Source organism: Syngnathus scovelli, chromosome 21 (assembly GCF_024217435.2).
Source record: "Syngnathus scovelli strain Florida chromosome 21, RoL_Ssco_1.2, whole genome shotgun sequence".
Classification (NCBI taxonomy): Eukaryota; Metazoa; Chordata; class Actinopteri; order Syngnathiformes; family Syngnathidae; genus Syngnathus; species Syngnathus scovelli.
The window spans coordinates 6,916,130-6,943,877 of record NC_090867.1 but is presented as its reverse complement, the minus strand read 5'-3'; the positions used below and the strand labels follow the sequence as shown (position 1 = coordinate 6,943,877).

General features: G+C 43.8%; 3 protein-coding genes across 15 annotated transcripts in view; 1 reads left to right on the top strand and 2 right to left on the bottom strand.

The window, feature by feature from the left end:
* Positions 1–2,969: 2,969 nt before the first annotated feature.
* fgf21 (fibroblast growth factor 21) lies at positions 2,970–4,422 on the top strand. Its single transcript, XM_049758361.2, has 4 exons — positions 2,970–3,358; positions 3,433–3,510; positions 3,614–3,717; positions 3,800–4,422. The coding sequence occupies exons 1-4, from the start codon at positions 3,217–3,219 to the stop codon at positions 4,085–4,087; spliced, it is 612 nt and encodes a 203-aa protein (XP_049614318.1). The 5' UTR covers positions 2,970–3,216; the 3' UTR covers positions 4,088–4,422.
* Positions 4,423–4,856: 434 nt separating this feature from the next.
* Positions 4,857–10,677, bottom strand: LOC125990917 (potassium voltage-gated channel subfamily A member 7). Its single transcript, XM_049758310.1, has 4 exons — positions 10,595–10,677; positions 7,890–10,516; positions 7,124–7,806; positions 4,857–6,185 (listed from the first exon to the last, which is right to left on the bottom strand). The coding sequence occupies exons 3-4, from the start codon at positions 7,748–7,750 to the stop codon at positions 5,289–5,291; spliced, it is 1,524 nt and encodes a 507-aa protein (XP_049614267.1). The 5' UTR covers positions 7,751–7,806; positions 7,890–10,516; positions 10,595–10,677; the 3' UTR covers positions 4,857–5,288.
* The window catches only part of LOC125990912 (voltage-gated potassium channel KCNC1), a 28,675-nt gene continuing 10,566 nt past the window's right edge, over positions 9,640–27,748 (bottom strand). Inside the window, exons 3-8 of one of the 13 annotated variants that reach the window (XR_007489137.2) lie at positions 22,908–23,889; positions 22,072–22,266; positions 20,583–20,603; positions 12,192–16,169; positions 10,768–10,873; positions 9,640–10,677 (exon numbers count right to left, since the gene is read on the bottom strand). Coding sequence is in view for 8 of the 13 variants with exons in the window: in XM_049758291.2 (XP_049614248.1) it covers positions 16,015–16,169; positions 20,583–20,603; positions 22,072–22,266; positions 22,908–23,889 (1,353 nt within the window). In the remaining 5 variants the exon portion in view is untranslated. Of the gene's footprint in view, positions 16,170–18,288; positions 20,604–21,188; positions 21,318–22,071; positions 22,267–22,907; positions 23,890–27,748 lie in introns of those variants that run through there. The other 12 variants (XR_007489136.2, XR_007489135.2, XR_007489138.2 and 9 more) reach the window with 12 other exon arrangements.

Sequence of the window (27,748 nt, the reverse complement as noted above, 5' to 3'; positions counted from 1 at the left end):
GCCGCGTTCCAACATGTTTTCCAAGTGACCCTCGTTAAGTGCAGGTGCGTGAAAACTTTTAGCTCCTTTAGTACGTGAAAGAAGCTAAAAGTTTTCACGCACCTGCACTTAACGAGGGAGTCACACCCCCACTTTCTGATTGGCTGTTTGATCTGTGACGTCACTTGGACACTCCATTAGGTACACCGCCATTTTCAAGTGTACATAATAACAGGCCACTTTATTAGGGAAATATCATGGTCAAAGGTCATGTGTCAAGCTCTAGTCCTCGGAGCCGCGTTCCAACATTTTTTCCAAGTGACCCTCGTTAAGTGCAGGTGCGTGAAAACTTTTAGCTCCTTTAGCACGTGAAAGAAGCTAAAAGTTTTCACGCACCTGCACTTAACGAGGGAGTCACACCCCCACTTTCTGATTGGCTGTTTGATCTGTGATGTCACTTGGACACTCCATTAGGTACACCGCCATTTTCAAGTGGACCTAATAACATAATTTTTCCCTAATGAAGTGGTCCGTTATTAAGTACACCTCATTCAAGATTCAAGAAGACTCAATAATTTTTATTATATTTTATTATATATTTTATTTTATTATATGTTTTTATTAGTTTTTATATATATTTGAGCATGCCAAACAAGGAATTTGACTTCGGTACATCTCAGCCTCTGTTCAACATTTAGGTGACTAACAACACTCAGGACATGTGCGAAAATTGACAAATATTCTCAAACATCCCCTGGTCTGAAACACCCAGGAGGGCAAAGAAAAAACTCAAAACTCCTACTAGGGGAAATGAGAAACCTTAAGAGGCCACAGATGGGAGGATCCCGCTTCTAGGATGACTAGGCTGCAATGGATGCAGAGTGGACACAGGACACATAATACAGACAATTCAAAAAAGGCGTCGAGAGCAGGATGTTATTGCACAGCAATGACTGAGACTCCAAGAGTTGTGTGAGTTCATCAGAGCGACAGCCTGGGGGAAGACGCTGTCTCTGTGTCTGCTGGTTTTGGCGTACAGAGCTCCGTAACGCCGTCCTGAGGTGAGTAGTTCGAATAGACTGCAACCTAGGTGAGAAGGGTCTGTAGAGATGTTACTTGCACAATTCCTGGTCCTGGACAGGTACAAGTCCTGGAGAGATGGGAGGTTGATTTCAAATGATCTTTTCTGCAGTCTGTGCTTGTCTTGTTTGGAGGCTGATCCAAACCAGACAGTGATGGAGGTGCAGAGGATAGACTGGATGATGGCAGTATAGAAGGTCTTCAGCAGCTCCCGTGGCAGGTTGAACTTCCTGAGCTGTCTCAGAAAGCACAGCCTCTGCTGGGCCTTCTTCTGGACAGAGTCTATGTGGCTGGTCTATTTCAGGTCCCGAGAGATTGTGGATCCCAGGAACTTGAAGGTGTCTGTGGAGAGAATGGTATTACTGCGGATAGTGAAGGGTGAAAGTGGTGAAGGATCTCCACTGTCACCTCCAAGGTCTTGAGCGGGTTCAGCTCCAGGTGGTTTTGGCTGCACCAGTGGACCAGCCGCTCCACCTCCTGTCTGTACACAGTCTCGTCACCGTCCCGGATCAGTCCGATGAGAGTGGTGTCGTCTGCATACTTCAGGAGCTTCACAGAAGAGTCGCCTGAGGAGCAATAGTTAGTGTAGAGTGAGAAGAGCAGTGGGGAGAGGACGTACCACTGGAGGGCGCCAGTATGGGTGGTCCGGGTGTCAGATGTGATGTCTCCAGCCTCACATGCTGTCTCCTGTAGGTCAGGAAGCTGGTGATCCACCGACAGGTGAAGGCAAGCACCGCGAGCTGGATGAAAGAACAATTCAGTAGGTACACTACACGAGGTAAGAAAATTAAATGAATAAATAAATGAGTAGCAAACAACTCAGTGAACGATTCTTTTGAATGAATCTTTTGAGTGAACCGATTCTAAATACTCAGTCATTTACTGGTTAATTTATGTACTTATCTATACACTTATTTATTTATTTATCTATTCATTTTTTTATAGCTTTATTTGGAGCAGAAGGGCTTTGGAACGTCAAGGGTTTGACAAAAATCACAAACAATTGGCAAATTCAAACGCTCAAGGAAAATAATTGTGATGCATATTGTCGTTTGTTTTTGTTGTTTTTTTATTTTTTGAATCATGTTCGCAATAAAGATTCATTCATTCATTCAATTGCACAAAAGTCAATAACCAACCACCGCAATAGTAAAATGGGGAGAGGACACTGAACGACGCAAAAAAAAGTGAATTGTGACGTACCGTCCTCAAACCTCAAACGCTACTGCGTCCTCCAAGGACGAAAATCCTGTAACAAGCAAAAAGGCGTCGTGAAAAACGGCAACGGACGACAAACATTTGCTCGTGTGCCCGCTTACCTGAGAGAATGCCGCGCCGTCGACTGCCATCTTCCTTCACTCGTACACGCCGCTCATCAATTCACCTGAATGCCTGACGTCACGTCCCCAATCCAAAACAACCTTCTTCACTTGCTTGGTGAACCGCACTTTTTTCACACTGGCGCCACCCAGCGGCCACTTATGATGACTGCTTTGGGTTACCCTGGAAATGTTTACTTTCAGGGCACAGAATAAAAGTACATCCCGTGCCATAAATTACGGCAACATATCGTAATATTCCAGAACAATACATTGTCTTCAGACGCCTCGCTGTCGCCATCTACTGGTCACTAATGCACTTGGTGACAACTTCTGGAAATTCCAGAGACACAAGCTGTTTTTGGATCTCATGCTATATTCTCCTACTGTTGTATAAAGAAGACTTTTCTTGACAACAAACGATAAAATCATTCTGTCAACTCTAGTGTATGTGTTAAAACACAATCCAGTAAAATGATTTCGATAAAATGAAGAAATATGTTGAATAAAACATGCTGCACAAGTGTTTTTACGGATACTAAATCTTCAGAATTCCAAACAAGGAAAAGGGCCATATATAGACGTAGAACTTCCGCTCAGTATTAAATCACTTTAAAAGTGAGTCATGATGGACCCTCCTCCGGCTCCTTTATAAACGCACAAAGTTCTTTGGTTTTAAAAGCCAGAACTTACATTCCAGGAGCCACAATATTTCTTATTTAAGTTTGTTCTTCTTGCCTTATTCTTTGTAATTTATTTATAAATTATTTTTGTATTTATATTTATTATTTTATTTATCAAGAGTACAGTAACTGTGATATTTTCTCTTGGTCTCCAAATGTTTTGGTCGGCAAACAAGATTTTTGGGTACTTTTTTCTCCTCGCAATCCTACTTCGCATCTCTATGTGTTTGTATCTTCCTGACTCCAACCCACTTTTAGCCTTTAATGGTCAAGTCAGGGAGGTGCATCTTTACACAGGTAGAGTATTTCAGATGAGGCCCAATTTGATACACAGCATGGCTTATTTTTTTTTTGTCTTCTTACTTTTGCAGAAAATCACAGACGAGGAATGTACTTACAGATAAGCCAGGATGGAAGCGTGTCTAGTAGCGACGTTCAGACTCCTTACGGTAAGTGTTTCGCAATTCAGCATTTGAATCTCTGCTAAAAAAAATAAATAAAAAGATTCATGAATCATTGGAGGCCTTCACGTTTGTGCGTGAACGTTCACAGGTGTGCTGCAGTTACAGTCGGTGCAGCCGGGCCACATCGCCATTAAAGGTCAGAGGTCATCGCTGTTTCTGTGCGCCGACAGCGCGGGTTCTCTGAGGGGGCAGGTAAGTGAAGGATCAGTCGAAAATATTTTTAACAATCAGTCCAGTTGGCGAGTTATCTCACGCAAGGTTGTGTCTCCCACAGTCGAATTTCTCAGAGGTCGACTGCACTTTCCGAGAGCTGCTGCTGGCGGACGGGTACACCCGCTTTGTGTCCCCGCATCACGGATTTGCCCTGTCGCTGGGTCCCCGCCGTTCCCCGGATGGGCACGCCGTCCCCTTCACCCGATTCCTGCCACTCAGAGATACTCTCCCGAGGGAAACGGCATCCCAACGGGCACCGGAGAGGGAAAACTTCAACCTGGATTCCGATGACCTTCTGGGAATGTCTCAGGGTTCTATACTCAGTCCTCAGTTGTCAGTGGAAAAGTGAAGGGAGTGAGTGCTAAGCATTCATTGGTGGATTTTTAAATTAAAAGTAAAATGGATGGACAGATTGAAAAATGTGAAATGTTTTACTGTATTGGATTTATTTTTTTGTTGTGTATTTAATAATTAATATTATTGTATTTTATTATTTCAGTTTTGAATGTTTGGGTGTGGATAGGGTGTTTGTGTCAAGATTACATGCATTTTATTACACTGGAAAAGATTTGGATGAAAATAAATTATTTTTTGAGACTTCATCTGTAAGTCTTTTGTATTGACTTTAAAATGACAATGAAATAAAATGTCAATGAAACATCTTATGGATTATTTTGAATTCATTGAGGCTCATTTTGGTGTAATGTGGCCACCAGGTGGCAGTAGAATACAGTCATGCAGACAAATGAACAATTTTTCAAGTAGTATTTTTTTGCAGGATAAAGAATATATATGTGTTGTCTGTCTACATGTGTTGCTGCGCATTTTGTGTTCAAGTGGTGCAGGGGAATCCTGTTCTTTTTTTTTTTTTTTTTTAAACTGTAGTATACAGTGCCGGACAGTGACACTAACACAAAGCAGCATGCGTATTAAAATACGCATGCCTTCCGTTCAATGGAAAGAAAGGCTTGAGTGTTCCGGGAAAACGCAAGATAAAAACAGCTTATATTGTTAGTCGCGTAGCTTTGCAAAAAGGTCAGTCGTAAAGATGTCACTTAAGGTGTGACTAACGAAGCGGACAATCCAGTTTTACAATAAACACGAGTTCATTCTCGGAATTTAGTAAAATAGAGAATTTATTCAAAGGCTGAGTACGTAACAGTAGCGTCGGTGTTTTCAACAAATCACAAATCTGCCGGATGTTCTCGTTCATTGTTATGATGAGGTCAGTCCGCTCAGCTCACGTAGGCCAAAGCTCTGAACGTTTGCGTACGACCGAAAGAATGCAGAGAATGACGTCTTCTGTTTACGAGAACTCTGGTTGTGTTTGCAACAAGGGCTTTTTTTTTGTTCATAGAGACCGTCTCGACGTTTCCGGTTAAAAAAAAAGTGGGTAAGACGTCATAGTGTGTGGACACGCACATTTTAAAAGTCAAGCAAATAAAATGATTTGGATGAGGGAACATGAGAATATACAAATTCTACAGGTTCTGTAAGACTAAATTTGAATGATCAAGGTAAACGTTTTGTCACTCGTTTGTTTTTCTTTTTCACACCTGGGTGACCAGCGGTTCCCTTAAATGGATATTTCCTTCATACTCAGCACTCTGCCCCACGTTAGCCAAAACGGTCCCGTTGAGATTGTTATAGGTGCCTCCGATTGCGTAATAATCCCCCTCGGGATCCAGGTTCCCTTCTTGTGCCTCTCCCTCCTCTGGGTCCTCGTCCTCCCACGGCAAGCTGGTGACGTGACTATAGCGGGAGCGATCCTCGCATTCCGTCTCCCGGTGGTAGAAGTAGCTGAAGTTAGACACGATGACGGGCACTGGTAAGGAAATGGTCAGCACGCCGGCAATGGCGCACATGGAGCCCACCAGTTTCCCCCAAACCGTCTGCGGGTACATGTCTCCGTAGCCCACCGTTGTCATGGTGACCACAGCCCACCAGAAAGCGTGCGGGATGCTGACAAAGGCCGTGTCGTTGTGGTCGGCCTCGGCGAAGTAGATGGCGCTGGAGAAAAGGATGACGCCGATGAAAAGGAAAAAAATCAGAAGGCCCAATTCACGCATACTCGCCCTCAGCGTCTGACCGAGGATCTGAAGACCTTTGGAGTGACGGGACAATTTGAAGATCCTGAATACCCTCACCAGTCGGATGACTCTGATAATAGCTAAGGAAGTAGCCGGGCTGGTTTCGCTTTCCTTAGCGAGCTCCGTTCCCAGAGTGACGAAATAAGGCAAAATGGCGCTGAAGTCGATGATGTTCATGACGTCTTTGAAGAAGTGTATCTTGCTGGGACAGCAGCAAAAGCGCATGATGAGCTCAAAAGAGAACCAGAAGATACAAACGGTCTCCACCATGAAGAAGGGGTCGTTGAAAACACTAGCAGGTGGAGGCACGGCCTCGGACGCGTTCCTCCCTTGGCCGTGGTGCTTGTGAAGATGATCCTGAGATGGTGGCAGACAAACCACAAAAACAAAAAAGCAAAATGGAGCTTGGGAAATAAACAACACAAGCAGGTCACCTTCTCATCTGACTCTTACCCAGAAATCGAATAAACACGTTTGGCAAAATATGAAAGGCTTTTAAAAGCCGGGCTATTTTTAACCCCTTTAGGTCCGGGGGATCCCGTTTTCGCAGTATTCTGATAGTATGTTGTTCGCCATCTGATTGGCTGTCACTTTTGGCCGCCGCCATAAAGCGCTTGACATTTGCGGCTTTGCATATCAATCATAGCTGCCCCGATCTCGCTTGCAGTGCACCTGTCTTTCCGTTTTGCGCCAGGGTTAGCATCACGTTGACGGGTGGAGGCCATTTTAATTCAACAAGATGGCTTGTTGTTTATTTCATAGACCGTTCGGGTGTTTGATGATCTTTTTCCGTGCAATTTGGAAATTATATTTGGTAGTAGGTCAGGTGATTACCCGTATGTCATCATCACCTCCAAGGGCTCTCCTCAAACTAAATATAACCTCGCGAGATGTCTGAAGAGAAATCCGAGAGCGTCTCGCTGTTACCGCTTCCCGCCCGTCTCCGCGTTCGTCGCCGGCGCGCTGACTTGGACCGGACAAAGTGACTTTCCTGGCCCGGCCCGGCACCGAAAGAATGTATTAACATGACCCGATGTCCTGCGAGACCTTTTAATCTTCTGTTCTAATCCGGCGGGAAACTTTGGCAGTGCTTCACCTATGCGTGGCGACCTTTGCGGGGCACACCTGACCCCCGCATCCAAGCCCCGCCTCTTCTCTCCTTTTACACATTCTTGACTTCAAGTATCATCGTGACTATTTTTTTCTCTCACAATAACGTTTGGAACTTTTAAAACTTCAAGGTCAAAGGTCATCAGACTATTCCACATGATTCTATTTCCATTAACATTCCGTACCTCTCGTGTCTCCTTCTCAACGCGGAAGTCCGGCAGCGTCTCCAGGCAGAAGATGAGGATGGACACCACAATAACCATGACGCTGATGATGGCGATGATGCGAGCGGCCGACGAAGACTCCGGGTGTTCAAAAAGCATCCAAAGTCTTTTCTGCATTTCGTTGGCGGGGAGCGGCCTCTCTTCCTCTTTGGTAAAGCCTTCGTCCTCCTTAAAGCGGTTCATGATGTCCTCTCCCAGCTCGTAGAACAAAAGCTCATCCATGAAGATGTCCAGGGGGATGTTGGCGGGCCTCCGCAGCCGCCCGCCTGACTGGTAGAAGTAGAGGATGGCGTCGAAGCAAGCCCGATTGCGGTCCAGGAAAAGTTCGTTTCGCAGGGGGTCAAAGTAGCGTGACCTTCTTTGCGGGTCGCCCAGCATGGAGTCGGGGAACTGGGCTAAAGTGCGAAGTTGTGTTTCGTAGCGCATCCCCGAAACATTTATGGCCAGTCGCTCGCTCAGCGCCCATCCGCGCCTCTTCTTCTCTCTCTTAAACTCCGTCACGCCCTTTTCCACAATATTCATCTGGTTCTTCATCTCTTTATCATTCTCTCCCGCTTTTTCCTCATCCTGTTGGTCACCGTCGTCCATCCCGAGTTCGAGTGTCCTCCCGACGGCTCTCCTGTGGAACTGCGAGTCTAGATGGCCTGAAACCAAAGTGACAGTCCCGTGAGTGGATGCGGTTAATTAGCATTGCTCAGGGAAGCAGAAAAGGAGATCTTCTACTCACTGGACTCCAACTTGAGCTCTCACATTGTTCCTCTTCTGCTGCTTGGCGGCTTCTCTGTCCGTGGCGTCCTTCAAATAAATCGCCACTGTCTGTCCTCCAGCGCCACTTGTTTGCTCGAGCGACATCCACAATATTGTCCGTCCCGTGTGCCCTCATGTTTGTCCACTCTTGAAATTTTTCAGGAATGCTGTTCTGAGGAAATTCAATCTCGGTTTGACCCCTCCCTCCTCCTTCCCCCCCCCATTTTAGCAATGGAGTAACACAAGCTTCGGTGGCAGCTATCAGGTGTCAAATGTGCATGGTCGCGCTCGGTGTTGGCTTCGCCAACGAGCTCAATAATCTGGCCGGGGTCCCTCGCAGCCCTCCTATGGAATCCCCGTCCAGATCCCTTGGACTCAGTTGGCCCTCCTCTGAGCTTCTCTCAACGAGCCTTCTCCAAGCTCAACTTCAAGCGTATCAGCTGAAGCTTCTCATGTCAGTAGCTGTAAAGACACGATGTGTCTTCCACCGGTTCAGTCCGTTTCACCGCTCTTTCCATTTTCACATTTGTCTATGACACGGACGTCCATAAATAGTCAGACCTGAACAATAAAAAAAAATAACTTACGTCATTGACACAAAATAAAAATATCAGTGCATTAAATATTACTCACTCCGGATACCGTTGATGTTATTAATAATCGTAACAGTGATCACTGGGTGAAATAACGAAACCCGGTCTGCGGGCACTTACTAGTTGTAAATTTAGTGTGGCTGTGTAAAACATACCATGAGTCTCTTCTTTCCCCTTGAACTCATCTCGGCAGACCACTAGAGGGCGATAGTGTTTGGGACCAAAAGAAGGGATGAGGGAGGGGGGGAAACAAAATATCTCTGCCAGCAATGCTGCATTTAGTCACAGGACACGCACATATACATATCTGATGTACCTATAAACGCCCATGCAATGAATATAAAAAGTCTACACACCCCTAAGGCCAAGACACATTTATTTTCTACCAATCATGTGACCGTACAACCCAATTGACTTTTTTGTTTTTTTTAATTATTTTACTTTGAAGAGTACAAATAAATGACATGGTTGCAAAAGTGTGCACACCCTCTATTATTTTTACTTCCCCTCTCGAAAATAGTTAAAAAAAACAATTGAGTTGGTCACATTCAGAGTGGAAAACATTTTCGAAAAGAGGCCTAGTATGTTGTCAGACATCCGACACTCCATATATATATATATAAAGCCCCTTGCGTACGTCGCCAACTATTCCGTATCGGTTTCAAAATGTCACATTGGGATGGCATCCGTTTTCCACGATATCAATGACTTGACATCATCCTTCTCAGATATCGTTGGAAAAAATTACAGTAAAAATCATAGATCAGCATCATGTGACATGTCTTGACTTTTCAGACGCTAAAACGAGGAGGTCGCTATACAGCTTCTTGGAAATGCTGTCATCCCGATACATCACGCCATATCGTTTAACTTGCAATTGCATGTGTCATCTTTCACTTTCTTCAAGGACTTCTCATTGTGTTCACGCTTCAACTTGGATTACATCCATCACCGTGCGGCGGGATCCTGGACCCGAGTGGCACGCTTAACCGTCGGCCCTGCTCGCACGTGCCCTCGGAATGCGCTCTCACGAGAATTTAGCAGGAATTATGAGTAATTAATGCCTTTCGCTATTCTCCTGGTATATTTTGGAAGACTTTCCCCAGCAGGCCGGAAACAAAAATAGCACAAAGGTCATGAATTTTTCCCATTTATTTAAGTTCTTCTCAATGATTTGAAGCAATTTTCAACGTCTCTGGAAAAAAAAAAAAAAAAGAAAACAAAAAAAAAAGAAAAGCATCTCATGACTTATAACCAGTTAATTCATTCAAGGAGATTGATTTCACATTAGTTCGCTTTGACATTCATACATTTTTAAGTCTCAGTAGTAGAAATATGTTATGACACTTTTATTGATATGTTTCTATTTTCGCTCTCTCTTTCTATCCCGCTCTTGAAAATATAAAAAGATCCATCATGAACATTCCGTTGAAATATACTGTATACAGTTCTCGATGCGTTACGGCGTTTGAAAAAATAAAATCCGGATACCTCAGTGACCACCTCGTCTTCCTATTCCTCTCCAGTATATCTTTTTATCTTTGGAACGCTTATGGGGAATGCGTGACGTCACTCTGCAATATCCCGTGCACGGCGGCGTGTGATAGAAAAAAAACGATGGATTACTACTCCGCACGCTTTATAATGTGAAATAATTTTTTTGCCAAGACACACAGTCCAAAAAATATCCGCGCCCTAGAGAGCATTACAGTAAGTGTCAATCAGTGGCATTCCTGGTGCAGATTGCATACGGTGTTTTCAAATGAACTAAAAACAATTTAATCAAGCACCTAACAAAAACACAAATTAATCAGATTTTTAAATTCGAAACTTAATATCGGAAAGCATACATGGAAAAAAAATAGCCCGTAAAATTGATGCGAACAGATGAGATATGATTAAATGCAATTCTCGACCTGAAACAAACACACCTGGGTGATGAGTTTCTGCATGCACCGTTTTGACCTCTGACCTCTTTGACCCCAGGGGCTATAACTGTCTTTTGAGATGGAAACTGTGAAAAAAAACACAAACAATAACAATGAGTGACACATATGGGACACCGCTTTTTTTTTTTTGGTTGCACTCAGACCCTGTAAGGCCAGCGTAGACTCGCGGAGATCTACGTGAACACTTGTGAGTGTCACACACCGGCCAGCTCTCCAAGTCGCGACACTACGGGAATGCAAAGAAGAAACCTTCAGCGGCCCTGAACCAGCAGGGCTTGAATGGAAGAAGGATTTGGTCACAAATCAATAACTCAACAGCTTTTCCTCGGTGGGCACTGGGATCTCATATCTTCGCCACGTGACTGACATCATTTTTTTTTGGAAGCTCTGGGTCTCGTTTGATGTGTCAGGATGATGCAAGACTGTCAAAAAAAAAAAATAAGACAAGCTACCTTTACACACTCCGAGTGTGTTGCCATTTGCCTCTGGGAGGAAGACGACGTTTCTGCTCTACGACACAGCACAGTGGTCATTGTTTTTTTTTTTTTTTAGGATTCATGATTAACAGAGGCGATGTCAAAATGTTGTCCGCTTCCTCACCCGCTTAAGATTATCAGCATGCAATTTTTTTTTTCCTCCCTACATTAAGAAAGTTGATCATGGAAAGGCCAAAAAAAAAAAGTATGAATGTAAACGCTCAGGAAAAAAAAAAAAAATTGACCAGCGTTCCAAATTGGTTTGGCCTGACCACTGCATATCCATCTTTCCGCTAAGTGGAACAGAACCGAGACCCGAAAGCTACTCCGTCTGGTTTTCCCTGCTACAGTCGACTCCTCTTCGTATTATTGCCAAAGAAAAAACAAAAACTATGAGTGTTACTCAAGCAGTCAAAATACAGAGAGCTTTTTTGTTTAGGTTTGTTTTTTAGTTGCTGCTACGGTCGTTGTGCAAACGGTTCGACTCTTGCGCGCAAGCTAACGGTTCGGCAAAGTCTTGGGTGATGATAATGGCGACGCTTGATGAGATGTTAGCAAAATATAGCGTGTTGAAAATAGTCAAACTATGTTCGTGGAATGAGGAAAGTAGGGCAGTAGAAGCAGAGAGATTTCATCCAACAAAACGTAGCTCAGGGTGTAACCTTGCAAACATACATGTTTCAATATTCACATTTTTTTTCAACTTTTCCAAACAAAATATATCTTCTCTTTCATTAGAATCTTTTTTTTTCTCTTTAAACATGAATTGCATATAACATTTTTTTTAAAATTCATTTTATATATATGTTTTTGTATCTCTAGCACCCTTGTCTTCAACTAAGGGTTTGCAGAAAAGACAGTCATGCAAAGTAGTCATGCTGGTAAACAAAGTTACAAAAATGCATCACCACCACGCACCCCCCAACCCCCCCTCCCCTCATTTGTTGAAGGGGAGGGGGGGGGCATCCATTGTACCTCGATGTCTTTGCTGTTTTTCCACTCAGTGCATGAGTCCATTTGAAGTCTGCCAACCTTGTTATTTTTTTTTCCCCCGTGGACTTTTTTTTTTTTTTTTATGGCAAATTTTCACATTTTGCATCTGATATTCTCCATCCTGGACCATCTTAGCCATACTTAGATTTGTTTTATCAAAATATATATTTGTTCTCTCTTTTTTTTTTGTACACTTGCACTATATTTGGTCCGCTTCTGCTCCTTGATGGCTCCGCCTGCCGGGGCCGTCCTCGCCGTGACATCGACTCACCTGTCAAGCGGCCCGCCGGGGCAGCAAGAGATGCCGAAGAGACATTTTGGGCAGTATTCATCTGGGGGGGGTTCTTGTGCCTCGTTGGCAGTGTAGGCCTTTGTGTGTGCTGGGGGTCGGGGGGGGCTATTAATCTGATTGGTCCCTTTAAATTGAATCCTTTTTGAAAACGTGTCCTTGGGGCAGGGGTGGGGGGGGCTGTCCATTCACCTCTTCATTACAAATGAAGCAGATTGGATTGGACCAAAGACTGACAAGAGTGGTCCCGAGCTCCCGCTCTCCTTGAGTTTATTTTCCGCTCTAATTTTGCTTCAATGTGCTTCATGGATGCAAGTAGCAGTTCAAACCCAAGTGGGCTCGTTTCAGTTAATCTTGATGACATCGCGGAAGGTCATCCAGCGAGATCCTCCCCTCCCCTTCTGGATTTGACCCCCTCCTTTCCCCCTTTGCAGTACATGAGAGAAAAAAAAAAAAAAGTCTTGTAGGGCAGGCTGAAGGTCAAACCGCGTCGATGCTACATGTGCTTCGTTTTGACGTCGTAGCTTTTAAATGATCGCGTTTTATAGAAGTTGAATGGAAGACAAAGTTTCAGAGGCGGGCGCTAAACTTGATCTTTATGCGGGTCATTGGGATTTTTCTTGAAGGTTAAGACCCGTCTCTCATGTACTGTTGGGGTGTTTTACTTCTTCACTGGAACGGATGTCAGGAGAGCCGTGACCTCGACTCTGCATAAATCCAAGGTCAAGTCGTGTCCCGGCCAACAGATGCTACGGTGTTAGCAGAGATGCTACATTGTTCATTCAGTCCCTTGTGAAGACAAAGTTTTCCTTTTTTCTTTTTCTGGAAACATGTTGATGGTGATGTCATCTGGAATGTGTCCTTTTTGATTTTCCTCCCAAAGTGTGTCAGTGCAATGTTCAGTCAATTGGCCCAAAAAAGGTTGAGGGTCACACAAAAAAAAAAAAAATGTGGTGGTCGGAGTTCCGAGAGGCTACTTTGGTAACGACGTGAGCAGGAGCAGACGGTGTGAATTTTGGGAATTCATGATTAAACGTGAGGCCTCTCCCCTCTCTTTCTTTTTCTCTCTCTCGTGACCCCCGAGCATCTCCTTTAAAACGTCCATCCACGTCACGCTCGCCGCCTACGTGGCTCCCGCCGCAAATATGTGTTAACCGCTTAATGACTCCTCGTTAGAGAGAGAAGGCCAACGCTAGAAACTTAACACTGTGAAGACAAGAACAGAAAGTCATGAATAATCACACTCAGCTAACAATCAGAAATGTAAAACATTAGCACATTGGTTTATAGCAGACGAGCATTTTTTTTTTTTTTTTTTTTTGTTATGCCAATTTAAATATTCACATTGCATTTCACTCAGGTAGGGAAGTAATTAGCATTACCTGTGCACACTGCCGTTTAACTGTCAGAATAAATGAAACAATTTCGGACAGATGAACAAAAACATACATGTGATGTTCATGGGCACATTGAAGGAATCAATACAACATTGTTGTTAGACACAATTTTGTGGTGGTTCTTCTCTCTGCCTTCGCCGTGTTCTACCATTGTTGTCTTCGAGGAAAATCTGCTTGGAAAATACATTTGAGCTCGTCTAAAATGAACCACGTGGTTTCTTCTGTCAAATAGTCCGTTTTGGAAATATTATCCTCTATGAGTGTCGTGTTAATAGAGATTATAAGATTAAGAATGAATTTGAGCTCAGTTTAAGGGGGGGGGAAGAAAAAGTTTCATCCACAGCGCAGCAGAAAAAGGACTGATTAGCATTCTCAATATAAAAATTTGATGACAAAAAAATATCATTATAAATTATGACTAGTGTATTTTTGTCCCTTCAAACACATTAATTTCACTGGCGGAGCTAGGATTTTTTTTTCCTTGGTGGAGGGGGTGGGTGGGGGCTTAAGGATATCTCAGGGTGTCTTGCAATTTATTTATTTTTTTTCATGAACCCCTCAAATATTCAGAAAATGCTGATAAATATTGATTATACAAGGGGAAAGCTTGCAAAAAAAATGGGAAAACAACCAAAGCCAATTATCTGATCCGGCACCCGGGGGAGTGTCAAGCATATTTCATATTTCCAGTGCCCCCAACCCCAGCTCGGCCAGTGACTAATTATTTTTTTTGACAAAGACATGTTTAAGATTTAGTGCTTAAATGTACTAGGCCACCAGCAGTGTTGCTGTAAATTAACATTAGTAAACAGCAAAATATTTTTTTTCAATTATCTATATGTAGAAATGTTTTTTTTGCAGTGTCTAATACATTTGTGAAGCACTGTACAGTACATTAACCACAAGAGTTGCAAACATTTAAAAAAACACGAGCGTTAGAGGAAAATAAGAAAACGTACGTTCAAATAAACAGTTGTGAGCAACTTTTGCAATACCGACAATTGATTGAATGTCACGTGACTTTAATGTATTCACATGTGAACATGATGAATTCAACTTACATTACGAGTATCGCTTTGACAGTACATCTAGTGTAGCTAGTTAAATCTAGCTAATTAGTACGGACTCCTAACTTGACATGAGAACCTCCAGGGGGGGCCTCATAGAGGCACTTACTTATTGCACATCTGCCTACCCGTCAGTTTATTATTATTTTTTTTTTTAATCTGCAAACTTGGCCACTTTTGGCCACATCCTCAACACAAAATGTCACATACAGTATGTCAACAAATAAAAGATCTCCTGAGAACAAAAAGACAGGGACATTTCTCTTGAGTGCAAGACAAAAAAGTTCTCCCGCCCCCAAAAAGAACAACATTGTCACAAAAAAAAAAAAAGGGAGTGTTGGTGTGCTCGAATGTTTACGGAGGCTTTTAGCCGCCGAGAGCGAGCGAGTATTATGTACTGGACCGGACTACGAAGAGCATTGAAACATGGACGCCGAGTGCCCATTAGTAGAGTCCTTTTTTTTCTTTCTTGAAATTAATTGGAAACTCTTTTCATGCTTGAATTGCATTTTTTTTTTCTCATAAAGATTGTAAGTAAGACTAAACCCTGTACATATTTAGAATTCTAAATAATTGGGCATGCAAATTTATTTTGGAAGCACATTGATTCCTCATCCTTCCTTTTAGTGTCAAAACAGAATTTTGTGAGTCAAAATCTAAAGAAAAGTACACAAAACTATTACATTTAGCGACAACCGAGAGGACATATGATTGGCTCATTTTTGTTATTGTAATGATTTGTTAAGTCTGTACATTTTTTTTTTATATATATTGAAAAACGATATTTACAAATGTACTTTATCTGCACAGCTTGTTCTCCGTCTTAAAAGAATATTGCACATTTCTTGCATATGTGGAGGACACAACGATTTGACAGTAAATAAACCTGAATGAATTCATATAGTTATTATAAAATGTCGTCAATAATTAATGAGTCGCTTATTGGCGGGCAACACTCTTCTAATGCAGTCGTTTCAATTAATGGGTCTAAAAACGATAATATCGCACAACCCTTGCATGTAGTATACTTTTTATACATAAAGTAACAAATCTGTGCATCCACTTTTTGTGGCTTTTTTTGTGCAAAAGATGTTTTAGGTGGTGATACAATTACATTTGTGTTTACATTTAATTCAATGAAACTTATCGCTAAAGTTTTCTTTTTCCGACCTTATTTGCTAACCCAAGGCATGCATTATAAAGTCACAAGACGAGAGGTCATTTTGTCTACATTCAAGTTCACGTGATCTTATTGCTATCGGTTTTCGTCAGAGATTTTTTTTCAACGTTAGCCGAGCCCGGCTAGCATCGTTTAGCTTCCGATCTTGTGCGGCCATCTTGCTACAAAATGGAAGGGATGGGGGAACGGCAGCGGCGTAACGGGCCCGGCGCCTCGTAGCTTTCGAAAGGCGGGCTCGTGATGGGAGCTAACCGCAGAGACGAGCCTGACACCCCCGTCACGTTCGTCAGACTGCGAGAATTCTCATAGCTCGTAGCTACATTTCGTAATATTGATTTACGATATTGTGTGTGTTGGGGGGGGGGGGGTTAATAAAAATCAAATTTGAAGAACAATTCCCACAGTTTTTACACAATAGTTCGACATGAAAAGAAAATGGAAAGGAGCATGAAATCATAACGACATACAAAAGGAGACAGACAGACATAGACAAAACAGACAGGACAAAACAAGAAAATGCGAGTTATGATACGTCTTCTTTTTTTTTTTTAAACAGCCAAGTTAGTTGGTTTCAAAGGCCCATTGAATAAAGCAACTGTCATTGCATGACAAGTGCTTTAGACAATGCTGGGCCCAGACAGTAGAAAATAATCCCTGAAAAACGTTATAAAAGGAGTTGACCGCATGAAGTTTGGAGGTGAAGCTTGGATTAGATGTAATTATAGCATTCATTCACAATTAAAGTGTACCTTTGGTCAAACTGTATAATGCAGGCACTGATTTAATATAAAATGAATGTACAATATCAAAAAAGAAAGCAATATGGCACCCCGGATATGACGTCACAAAGTTGATTCCGTTTTGGGGCGCCCCAATAGGGCCAATATACTGACTTTATAAGAAATCGATTATGTCGAAATTTAAGGGTAATGTGAGTAATTATTATTATTCTGTCGAAAGTTTTTTCGTAAATCCGTTGAGAAATTTATTTTTTTATATATGGGGGGGGGGGGGGGCGGCTAGCTGGCCGGGCAACGTTAGCCTCGGCGACTCTCGCCCCCCACCCCCCCCCCCCGCTACTTTTCCGTGCTTTTTCACATTTGCCATTCTCATCCCTGTATTATACAAATCAGCGTCCAAACATTTTCTTAAAAGACCAATTGATCATAGTCGTTACTAAAATCACTTAACAGGAAACGGACTTCCCTGGCAAAATGCGCTTGCCCGCCATGACGGGAAACCAATGTAACCAAACCACAATAATTGCCCAGTAATTTATCAAAATTGCGGACAAAAACTGCTTATCACAGATACATACCTGTCTCAGAACGGCAATGTTTTGTCTCTGGGATCTCTTTTCATGACGCTGCTGCCTTTTCACGTCAGTTTTCCTCTGTTTATGTGCAAAAAATGTTGGCACTGCACAACGCTGGGGACGAGATTGGAGCTAGCCAAGATGCTATCAATTTGCTGACGTCACGCAGCTTCCTGATCCGGGTTACAAACTAAGCAACATGGATGCTTCCGGTATTTCCATGTCACGTTTACTAAAAGGCATTTATTTCCTTTTTTTAAATAAACTTCAGGGATTTGATTAAGCCATATTTGTAGAATTATTTTTTTAAAATACAGCTAATGACCAAAGGTACACTTTAAGCTTTTGGGTATTCTAAACTTCAGATGGTCAACATTAAAAAAATTAAAACTGCCAAGCTTCTCCGCACAACTTTAGTCTTGTTTGTAAAGTGTTCTTGTTTTGAATTTAAAAAAAAAAAAAAAACAGCCATTAAAGTGAACTAAAGAAAGTTTGTCATTTTTTTCCGCACTACCTAACAAAAACAACCGCTTTGATTGACCCCAACCATAAATAAAAACCCTTTCTTTTTCTTTTTTTAAAAATATACTTTTTTAGACTCGCTCAAGCGCATTAGCCAAACGGTACCTCGATAAAATATTGATGATGCATTTTCTAGGGCTGAACTTTTCAAAATAAATAAATAAAAAGCTGTTGCAGGAAGATTGTTTTTTTAGGTGGGGAACCGCTTAGCACCCAAAAGTAGCGACGAAATGGAGTGCATAAAAAATTATATAGATTTTTTTTTTTTTGGTCCCAATTATGTTGAATTTGAAACACTTGTCCAAAATGAATCAATGACATGTCATGTGGAACATGAAATAGATGACGAATGAGGTTCAGTATTAATAAAAAATATTTACAGTGATGAATATAACAGTATCGGTTAGCGAGCACAAAAAGAAGACGGAAAAAAAAAAGTGCTCATCGTGTTTCTCGGCCACTGCAGTCTGTCACGGTCAACTCATCGCCATGGTAACGAGTGTCTTTACTCAGAAACATTTTGCTACTTTTGGGGCTTGTTTTATAATCAGGGGAAAAGACACTACACTTGACACCGGGTCGGGACACACATACCTACCTAGTCGGACTTTAAGATACACTTGCACTGCAGTGGTGGCCTGGAGATGGGATGGAAGAATGAGCGTTAATCGCAGAAGACGACGCTGATGGAGAAGGGGAGCACAAAGGGGAATAAAACAGAGAGGGGGGAAAAAACACTGCAAATAATCGGACTTGACTCAACAACAAAACCAAGAGAATCGAATTTAGTGCCAGTGTCCGAGTAGCGTTATGCGCCTGCTTGTTGAAGCAGCTTCATGAGATCAATTGCCTGTTAAAGAAGCTGCCGACTCCAGTTACCAGTAATTAAAACAATTGATCTGCCCCGGGACCACAGTCGTAGGCCACGATCCAGAGGAGGAAATGTGACCGCTTTATTAGGCATATCTCATCTGTAATTCAGTACTCTGCTGATAAAGCAGTTGTTGACGTCGGCCTAAAGGTCATATCGGAAGTTATCAAAAAAAGTATTATGTGGATCAATATGTTTTCTAAACTCACTTTACGTATCATATTGCTAGTTCTGTTTGAAACAAATTTAATCTGGCTAAGAAAAAGGGAATATTTGCAGTATATCATGATGAGGTGATATGACAATGGAGACAAGTGTTATCACTTGAAAAGAAAATATCACGTTTGGTTGGAGACTGTCAATTATGGCTATAATTAATAACTGAATAAAGAAAACGACGTAAAAATATTCAATGTTGTATTGGCTGGCTAACTTGCTAAAAATCTGCATGGAATTATTTAACCCATAATTGAATCACAAATTATTATTATTATTGAAAAAAAATCTCTTCTATATTTGTGTGATTTCATTTGGGAAAGTTATCTTCACTGACAAGAACATAAAAAGTGTGCTGCACAAAACTTAGGAATTCAACCGGACAGTAAATGACACCAAAAATCAAAATATATACAACTTAGCCATAAAATCTACAAAACAAAACAAAACTACAAATAAAACACCATACAAAAAAAAAATAGTCTCACAAAAACAACAAAAATTAAGTTACACACAACTTGAAAGCAAATAAAAAGCAGCAAAGAGGAAAAAAAATGAAATAAGCTTCACAGAGAGAGAATCAACAAGATGGAGCTCCTTGTCGGTCTCCAGTAGTCCACTGTCTAACCGTATAAAATTAGCCATGCATATAGTGTATTGCATTGAGAGCACAGGAAGCCAAGATGGCCCACAATCAAAATTGAAGGAACACATAAAGCTTGGCAAAGACACCTGAAGCGTTTGTCTAGAAAAGAAATCATACCTGCAGCATACAACAATAACTTTAATCCCTCTTTAAAAAAAATAACAGGAAGACTCCTCATATAATTTTGCGATTGCATTAACAGTGTCTGGCTACATGTGTTGCGCCACCATTTGTGTTCATATATATATATTGCACTGCGACAATCTAAAATTCTACGTTAGCAAGAATCGCATTGTATTGTACTTTTGTATTTTTTTTTGGGTGCTATTAAATCCTGCTTTACTTTAAAGAGGGATTCATCTGCGCTCATATATTTCTATTTTTACAAAATCATCAAGTGTAGCATTGTGTGAAAACTAAATGCTTACCTTGCAGCCACTTTTTTTTTTAATTCTACCTGCCTGCGTTTGTAATCTCGGACTGTATTGTGCAAAGTCTTTTCGCGACCAAGTGTTGCTTTCAAGCCCGTATTTCATGTCATTTCTTTCAAGCTGGCAGCACAGGACGCCGAGAGTTATGAAGCTTTGGGCTACACTTGGCACGGAAAGCTCAGTCGCACGGTCTGGGGAATAGTATTTCTGAAGCATTAAGCGCCGGCGACACCGTGTTCGATCTTGGAGATGATGATGATGATGACAGCGGGAACCTGATTGATGAAGGTCATAAAGCACAAAGCTGAGGTCTTGCACTGAGTGCCTTTAGCTTGGCGTTGTTTGCAGAAGTACTATCCCCTTTGACCTTAATGTCTCCCCTTTACCCCAGTGACCTTTGATCTTGGAAAAATGACACTTTTCAACAACAGAGGTCACTTGGAAAGAGTAATCAATTTACTCTTGGAAAAAAAATGCCATGTGTCCCAATACTTTTGTGTAAATTGTACACATTTCCTACAATTATAAATATGTATTGCAAAGTTGCAGTGTGTTTTTCCTAAGGCCCATGGGGGGAGGGGAGTCACATTGTTAAACATATTGTCGAGGGGGGGGGGGGGGGAAAGGCGTAAGAACCAAAAGTAAGCCACACACAACAACACAAACACGACACTCAGACGGCATTGAGACTTTGTGTGTGACGTGTAGGAAAGAAAGAGCCCACATACACACGCGTGATATGACACAACCTGAAGGGAGAGACGACAACAACAACAACAGAGGTACGTCAGACGACAACAACGTGAACGGCTATTTCCCGTTTCTTCAAGTGTGTGTTTTCTCTTTTTGCCTTTTATGCTATTGCACTCAGGACTGCAGGGGCGTAGCTATCATTTGCGAAAGGGGGGCGTTCAAAAACAAATTTGTCCCGTCCCGTTTGTCAACTACACCCATGCATGACTGTATGCGTATTTGAAGCTTTACACGGATACACACACATGATCCCAAAAAACAGCGACAACAAAAATGAATGCTGTATTGGTAGAGCAAACCAGCTATGAGATTGGTTGGGCTGAGGTTAGGTGGTGACTAATTGGCACCAGTGCACCGGAGGAGTCTGCACATTTGAGGACATGTGAGCGAGTGAATAAAAGTTTTGTGTGCATTTTGTGTTGCTGTGCTGCTGCTGCTGTAGTCAAAGTGACATCACTGCAATGATGCAATACATGATGGCGAGCCAGATGGAGTTGAATGGACACTTGAAGCCGAATCTGTAGCTAGCGCTCTTTTGACTTTTTTTGATTTGTTTGATTATTTTTTTTCTGCATTGTTACCTCTGGTCTATGGTTTGATCCAGGAGGAGGTGGAGTTTGCATTGAGGTCCTGCTGTAACAGAGACCCTTCCATCTTATACCAATCCTCAGTCAGAGGGGAGTCTGGGCTGGGTGCCAGGGCTGCTGCCTCTAGTTTGTTGTCAACAAGGGGGATGGGGGGTGGTGTTGAAAAGTTTGGAGGGAGTGCGGGGGAGTGTTCAGGTGCAGGTTGGCGGCAGCGGTGGTTTGATTGCGATGAGTGGCGGGCGGGTGATTAGATGGATGGATGAATGGATGGATGGGTGAAGGTGTTAGGTTGTCATGAGCACAAAGATGATGGCAGAAATTAAAAGGGGAGGGAGGATTGGGGTCGGGGTTTGATGTGGCACAAAGGAAAAAGGGGATGCAATATGAGGGCATGGATTTAAGGGAAGGGTGGGGGGGGGGGGTTAAGGGAGGTGAAATGACCAAATAAGGGGGGAGAGAAAGAGAGAACCAGAAGTGACGAGAAGTAAATTAATGCATGGTTAACTGTCTGAGTCCAGAAGACAGAGAAAGACTGTTTATGAGCATGGATGGATGCTACGGTACGGACAACCAAACCGCACGGACACCATGGAAAGATGGAGCAAGTCAAACGAGGAATAAAATCAAAGAGACGCACAGAAACTTTCCACATCGGACACGAGTAATCAAACCAAGCGGTGATGATAAAACGGACAACATGGATGTAAAGTGGCGCTAACAAACAAGAGCAGAGCACAAGAGCTGAGTGTGCATGTGAGTCTGGGATCGGCTCTTCCACTTAATGTGCACTCTCCTGTCTAAAGCAGCCCTTACGACATGTTTACCCAAACGTACACACAACACGTTTGCGTCGGTGCTTTCCCGATATCGGACGTACCTTTCCGCACATTCCCATCCGTGGCTCGGAATTCCCTGGTGTTGAGTAAGAAGCAGGCCCGGTCCTGTTGGTAGCGTTCCCGAGTAGGACCCCGCCCTATTGGGCTCCTCTCATCAGGGCTGAGCACCTGGTCGATGGTGGGGCAGTCTTCGTTGGCCAGCGCGGCCGAGGCAGCATCGCCGTTCTGCTTGGAATCTGCACAGGGAAGGAAGGGCAGCGTTAGAAAATACATACCGGGACATAAATATGAGTCAAAGGAAACACCAGGGGTAACAAATAATATAAAAACAGCAGGTGCCCCGACATTGAACCCTGTGGAACACCGTACGACACAGAGTGGGCCTCTGAAATTCTTTCACGCAACACTGCACAAATTAAAGAAAAAAGTGGAAATTAGTCAAACATCCTGTCTAAACAGCCCATGAATCAGCAAACAAGAATTTTCTAATGAATAGAAGAAGCAAGGCAGTCTAAATGTTCAAAGCGCTGACGTTGGCAATAATTCTGAGCTCTCTGATGCATTAAAGGTGCGCCGACACACGTAAAAAGCAATCAAAGAGCCAAATGACCCCCCTTCCGGGTTTTATTGGTGAAACCACAGAGAAAATATTCCAAGTCAGCGCAATCGGAAGGCATTAAGCTGTTTTAATAGATAATTGACTTCACTCTTCCCCTTTCAGACCATTACATAGTGTTTGTTTGTTCCTGGCTGGCAGATGGGGGCCTGAAGGCAAGTGTGGAACTGGCAGTTGATAATAAATTACACATGAGATCTGATGGCCATGTACGAAACCGGGCAGAATTCTTAAAGAGGAAACAAAAATAAAACAGCTCACCTCTGTTGATCTCTATAATTTCTTCTTGGGCGAGAGGACAGTCACCTCCGAGGCCTCCGGATCCCATGACGCCACCTAGGACATTTCCCAAGAGCCTCTGCGGCGAGGCAGTCGCCATGGCCAGAGCGTCCGGTTTGCAGTAGTTGGGAGACCCCGGTTGAGGCGCTCTGGGAATATGTTTGTTCTTCTTTTTGGGCAACTTTTGTTTGGCCATGGCCAGCGAGTAGTACATGCCGAAGTTGTTGACGATGACGGGAACGGGCATAGCGATGGTCAGCACGCCGGCCAAGGCGCACAGAGCCCCCACCAGCATCCCCGACCAGGTCTCCGGGTACATGTCTCCGTAGCCCAGCGTGGTCATGGTCACCACGGCCCACCAGAAACCGATGGGGATGTTCTTGAAGTTAGTGTGGGCGTTGGCCGCCGGGTCATCCGGGTGGGCTCCGATCCTCTCCGCGTAGTAAATCATGGTGGCGAAGATGAGGACGCCCAGCGCTAAGAAGATGATGAGCAGGAGGAATTCGTTGGTGCTAGCGCGGAGGGTGTGGCCGAGCACTCGCAGACCCACAAAGTGGCGGGTCAGCTTGAAGATCCGGAGGATACGGACAAAGCGCACCACGCGGAGGAACCCCAGGACGTCCTTGGCGGCTTTGGAGGAGAGCCCGCTCAAGCCCACCTCCAGATAGAAGGGCAGGATGGCCACAAAGTCGATGATGTTGAGGGTGCTTTTGAAGAACTCCACTTTGTCGGGGCAGAAGATGACTCGCAGGAGCACCTCGATGGTGAACCAGATGACGCACACGCCCTCCACGTACGTCAGCCAGCTGTCGGTCACCACCTCGTAGACGATCTCCTCGCGGGTCTGGTTGCCCACCGTCACGTTCTCTGTCTTGTTGAGGATGGTGTTGAAGGCCTCATGCGTCTCCATGCAGAAAGTGGAGATGGAGATGAGGATGAAGAAGAGGGAGCCAAACGCCACATACTGGGAGGGCACAAACAAGAGAAACCAGCAAGATTATTAAGAATAAGTGAATGAATGAAAACATCAACAAAGCGGCCATTTTGTTTTTGGGGCCTTTTAGTTCAAATCCAGTTTTCTAATTCAAACAGTTTATATTCCACACCTTCTACCTCACTTCACTTGTGCATATATTGCACTCAACTTGTCCAGGAGATAACTCAAATCTCTGGACTTTAATTTAATTAGATTCCAGGTATTGCCTGAGTTGAGGTCCGGGTGGAGTTTGTGAAATGGGATCACTCCTAATCTTTCCGTACGTTTCATTATAAGCCATTGAGAAGCGTAAAAACACATTTTTGTCCGTAAAATGCAGCTTTGACTTCATTTCCTCTCTAATGTATTTTATTAGCAGTTGTAAAGCGCTCTTCCCTCCTCTTTGCGAGTTTATTTCCCAAGCATGGAGACCCCTCCCATTACTCATCAAGGCAATTTTCTGCGTGCACTTTCTATATGTACCCAAGCACTTGTCAATGAATCAATTCCATTGTGTGCACGGTTCCGGCGCAATCGCTCCCTGGCGTGGTCCGTTTCCAGCGGGGCCGGGATGTGTATTTATAGACGCGGTATACTCTGTCAAATAAATAATAAAACACAGACATGGCCCAAAGAGCAAAAAAAAAAAAGAGGAAGGTAATTCATACTTGAGTGGAGCCCATATATAAAGGAGCCTGAGTGCCCTTAGTGTATCTACCGTGCCACTTTGTATTTTTTGACACGGCACGCTTACATAATATCCCGAAGAAACTTTCGGAAAAGACGCACGGGCCGATTTCATTTGGAAGTGTTGTGTCCGGTAAACATGGCCTGCAGGAAGCCATTGGAGAGCCGCATTAGCTCAAGTCCACTTTTGTAACCCAAAGAATTCTGCTTCTATTTCTTTTCCGGTACCTCTTTTCTCCTCTGCTATGTCTGACCTACTTTCTCAGATTGCTGCAGTGCTCTCCCCCTCTATCGCCCAAACACACACACGCTTGGAGCTTCTCAATCACCCTCCTCCTAACGCTACCCCCATGCCGGTGTGTCTCGGGAAGCGGGATAAGACCAGCGGGACCTGCTTATTACACGTCCCCCCCCCCCCAAAGTGCCATACACTTGAGATGACGTAAGCTGCACGGCACAAATAGCACATATGATTTTTCAAGTGCCGGTTCCTGCTAAATTTGGGTGTAAGTGTTTTTTTTCTTTTTTTTAAATCTTGCTGCAACACACCCGGACACCGGTGCCAAATATGCTATTAATACACAGTCAAATAAAAAGGCTTTTCAAGTAACGCCCAAAATAACACAGCTTTCAGCTAATTGCAGAGCATTACTTTCTCTCCCAAATCCCGCTCGAGTCTCAGGAGAGCGGCCTCAACCTGCGCACAAAGGAGAAAAGAGGGAACAAAAAAAAATAGTGGCCAAGCTACAGTAAGACACAAAAGAGAAGATAGTGGCAAGGCTACAATGGCGTCGTCCAAGCAGGTGGAAGCGGGTGGAAATAGAGCCAAGAAAACCTTGATTGAAACTCAAGGCTAGGGGAAAAGTAAAGGACGGAAAGTCCATCTGGGGGCAGAAGGCAAACACAACCTTCAGCTTTTTCAACAGGACATGTGGACAAATATAATTTAGCGTTTACATTTCAAAATGGCCGCTTCGCAAACTATTTGGGGCTGCCGGCTCACGTAGGCGACCGACATAAATCGTCTCTTGGAAAAAACTCGGGACGTCAGCCAGACAAACGACGACTGACACACGTGCCGCATAGAGGGGACGGACACCGATAAAAGAAAGAGTTGGAGGACAACGATAAAAAAGGAGGCGTTGCAATCTGTCATACTTATTTACACACACATGGATCCCCTGCATCATGAGAGCACGCGCTGCTGTGAATATACGATGGGCTGGTGCGGCGCCGAAACCTGTTTCCCTACAGTAAAGCCCCGACGCGTGTGACACCTGCAGCCGAAATGACCTTCAAGGCCCGATGGAGTCTCCCTCGCTCGCTAGACTCTCAAATTAGATTCGGCGAGATCATCAACATAAATTTAAAAGGTTGAGCGTCACAGAGAGACAAAAAAGGAAGGGGGGTGTTGATGGAGCGTTGATTATGTTTGAAAGTGATGGGGAAGGGGGGGGGGGGACAATGGCGCGTGCTTCTCGCCGGCCGCCATGAGGAAGGAAGACGACAAAGCGGCAACGAGGGTGTACGCGTTTTTCCTTAACGGGACTCTCGTGGTGCCGTGTTTACTGCGGCACCATCCAGAAGAGCTTTATCATTACAGTATTACACCCCCCCACCCATCTCCATCCCCATCCCCTGCCTGGCTCTGGGTCGCTATGGCAACCGCTGCGTTAGCCTCCGCTTTCAGGCACCAAGGACAGGCAGGACTGAGCCAAATAGTGTTCCAATGCAGCTGCAATACCGAATCGGTTTGCATGCGCGGGAGCCAAATTGTGAACCCACGTCAAAAGCGAATCAAAATCCACAAGTCAAAATGACTTAACGTATGTCAGAGGAGACCATAAGAGGACAAAAGAAAGACGAGGATCAAGCAGAGGAGTAGTGAACTTGAGAAAAGCGAATTCCATCCTCCATTTGTGAAATTCCGACCGGCAACATCGAACTCCAATTGCATTTAGTTTGTAAGAATGACATGGCTGACAGATTGTGTTGGCACTGATTTTTCCCCTTTGGCTAATCTCCACAGTCAGCCAAGAAGTCTTTTTTTTTTTTTGTTTGGACGCCAAATCCCACAATTAAAACTACAAATACAGTATATTAAAAGACATGACACTTGGCTACTTAACAAAAAAAAATGGACCGCCATGAGAAATGTGAAAATGTACAAATATATTTCGTTTTTAGGCATAGTTGCCTTCAGTTTCCGAGATTCCCCGAATGACTCAAATCGGCGAGCCCTCTCCCCCTCGCACGCCGGCGCATAACGTCACAGTCTTATCAGCGCTGCGGTATTCACGAGCCCCCTCGTCCTCACCCCCCTCCCCTCCCTTTTCTCCCCCATCGGTTGTCTTTGCACTGCAGTCGTGTCAAACATTAGCGAGGACAAACAAATAGTAACAGTGAGCTAGCTTCATGTGTCCTCTCACATCTGCTTTGTATTCAACACATTTTACTGCAGCATATTATGTGCACTTGTCCTTGCGACGCAGCCCCCCCCCCCCTTCGTTCTCAGCCAATCCCGCCTTTTCTTTTTTAGCTCCATCACTCTCTCTTTCTCGGCACCCTTCGCCGTGTCCGACACACACTGTGAGAGTTTACCTATGACATCTTTTTTTTGTCCTCTTGTCTGACTACTAATTTTCCATGCCGAAGTGGGAGGAGTTACGTTTAGCCCGGGTTGTTAGAAGAGAGTTTTTCCAACTACCACTTCTATAAAACGGGGTGCACGAATTAAAAACTGAGTGAAACCCTCAAGACCGGTCCAAGTGGTGAGTCATTGGTGTCCGCAACCCGCTGGACCGGGAGGCACAATCAAGAGAAAGCAGATGGCCGAGCGGGAAGAGACACGCCCGATCGGAGGCTTTGCAATCTGCCGCCGTGTTTTTGTCATAATACAAACAAAGATCCCGCTATAATTTCGTGACACGATATTATTTTTTTTGACGGGGAGGGGTCAAACAAACGAGGAGGCGTGTCGGATGCACCGATTTATCCGCACGCCGTAAACGGGAGCGAGCCCTCAGCTGAATGCTTTATGGGCCTCTCCAATGTGGAAAGGTGAGCGTGCCAAGAAGGATTGATGTTCACTCGGGTGTTTGGGAAGGTCAAAGGTCACCCTAAGTGTTTTCTAATGGGACAGGTCAATGTGCGTTTGGAC

Coding starts and splice junctions, on each gene's coding strand:
- LOC125990917 (XM_049758310.1), bottom strand. CDS start 7,750: ATGGACGACGGTGACCAACAGGATGAGGAAAAAGCGGGAGAGAATGAT. Junction 6,186..7,123: donor TTGAGAAGGAGACACGAGAG/GTACGGAATGTT, acceptor CCACCATCTCAG/GATCATCTTCACAAGCACCA.
- fgf21 (XM_049758361.2), top strand. CDS start 3,217: ATGTTTTGGTCGGCAAACAAGATTTTTGGGTACTTTTTTCTCCTCGCA. Junction 3,511..3,613: donor CGACGTTCAGACTCCTTACG/GTAAGTGTTTCG, acceptor GAACGTTCACAG/GTGTGCTGCAGTTACAGTCG. Junction 3,718..3,799: donor CGGGTTCTCTGAGGGGGCAG/GTAAGTGAAGGA, acceptor TGTCTCCCACAG/TCGAATTTCTCAGAGGTCGA.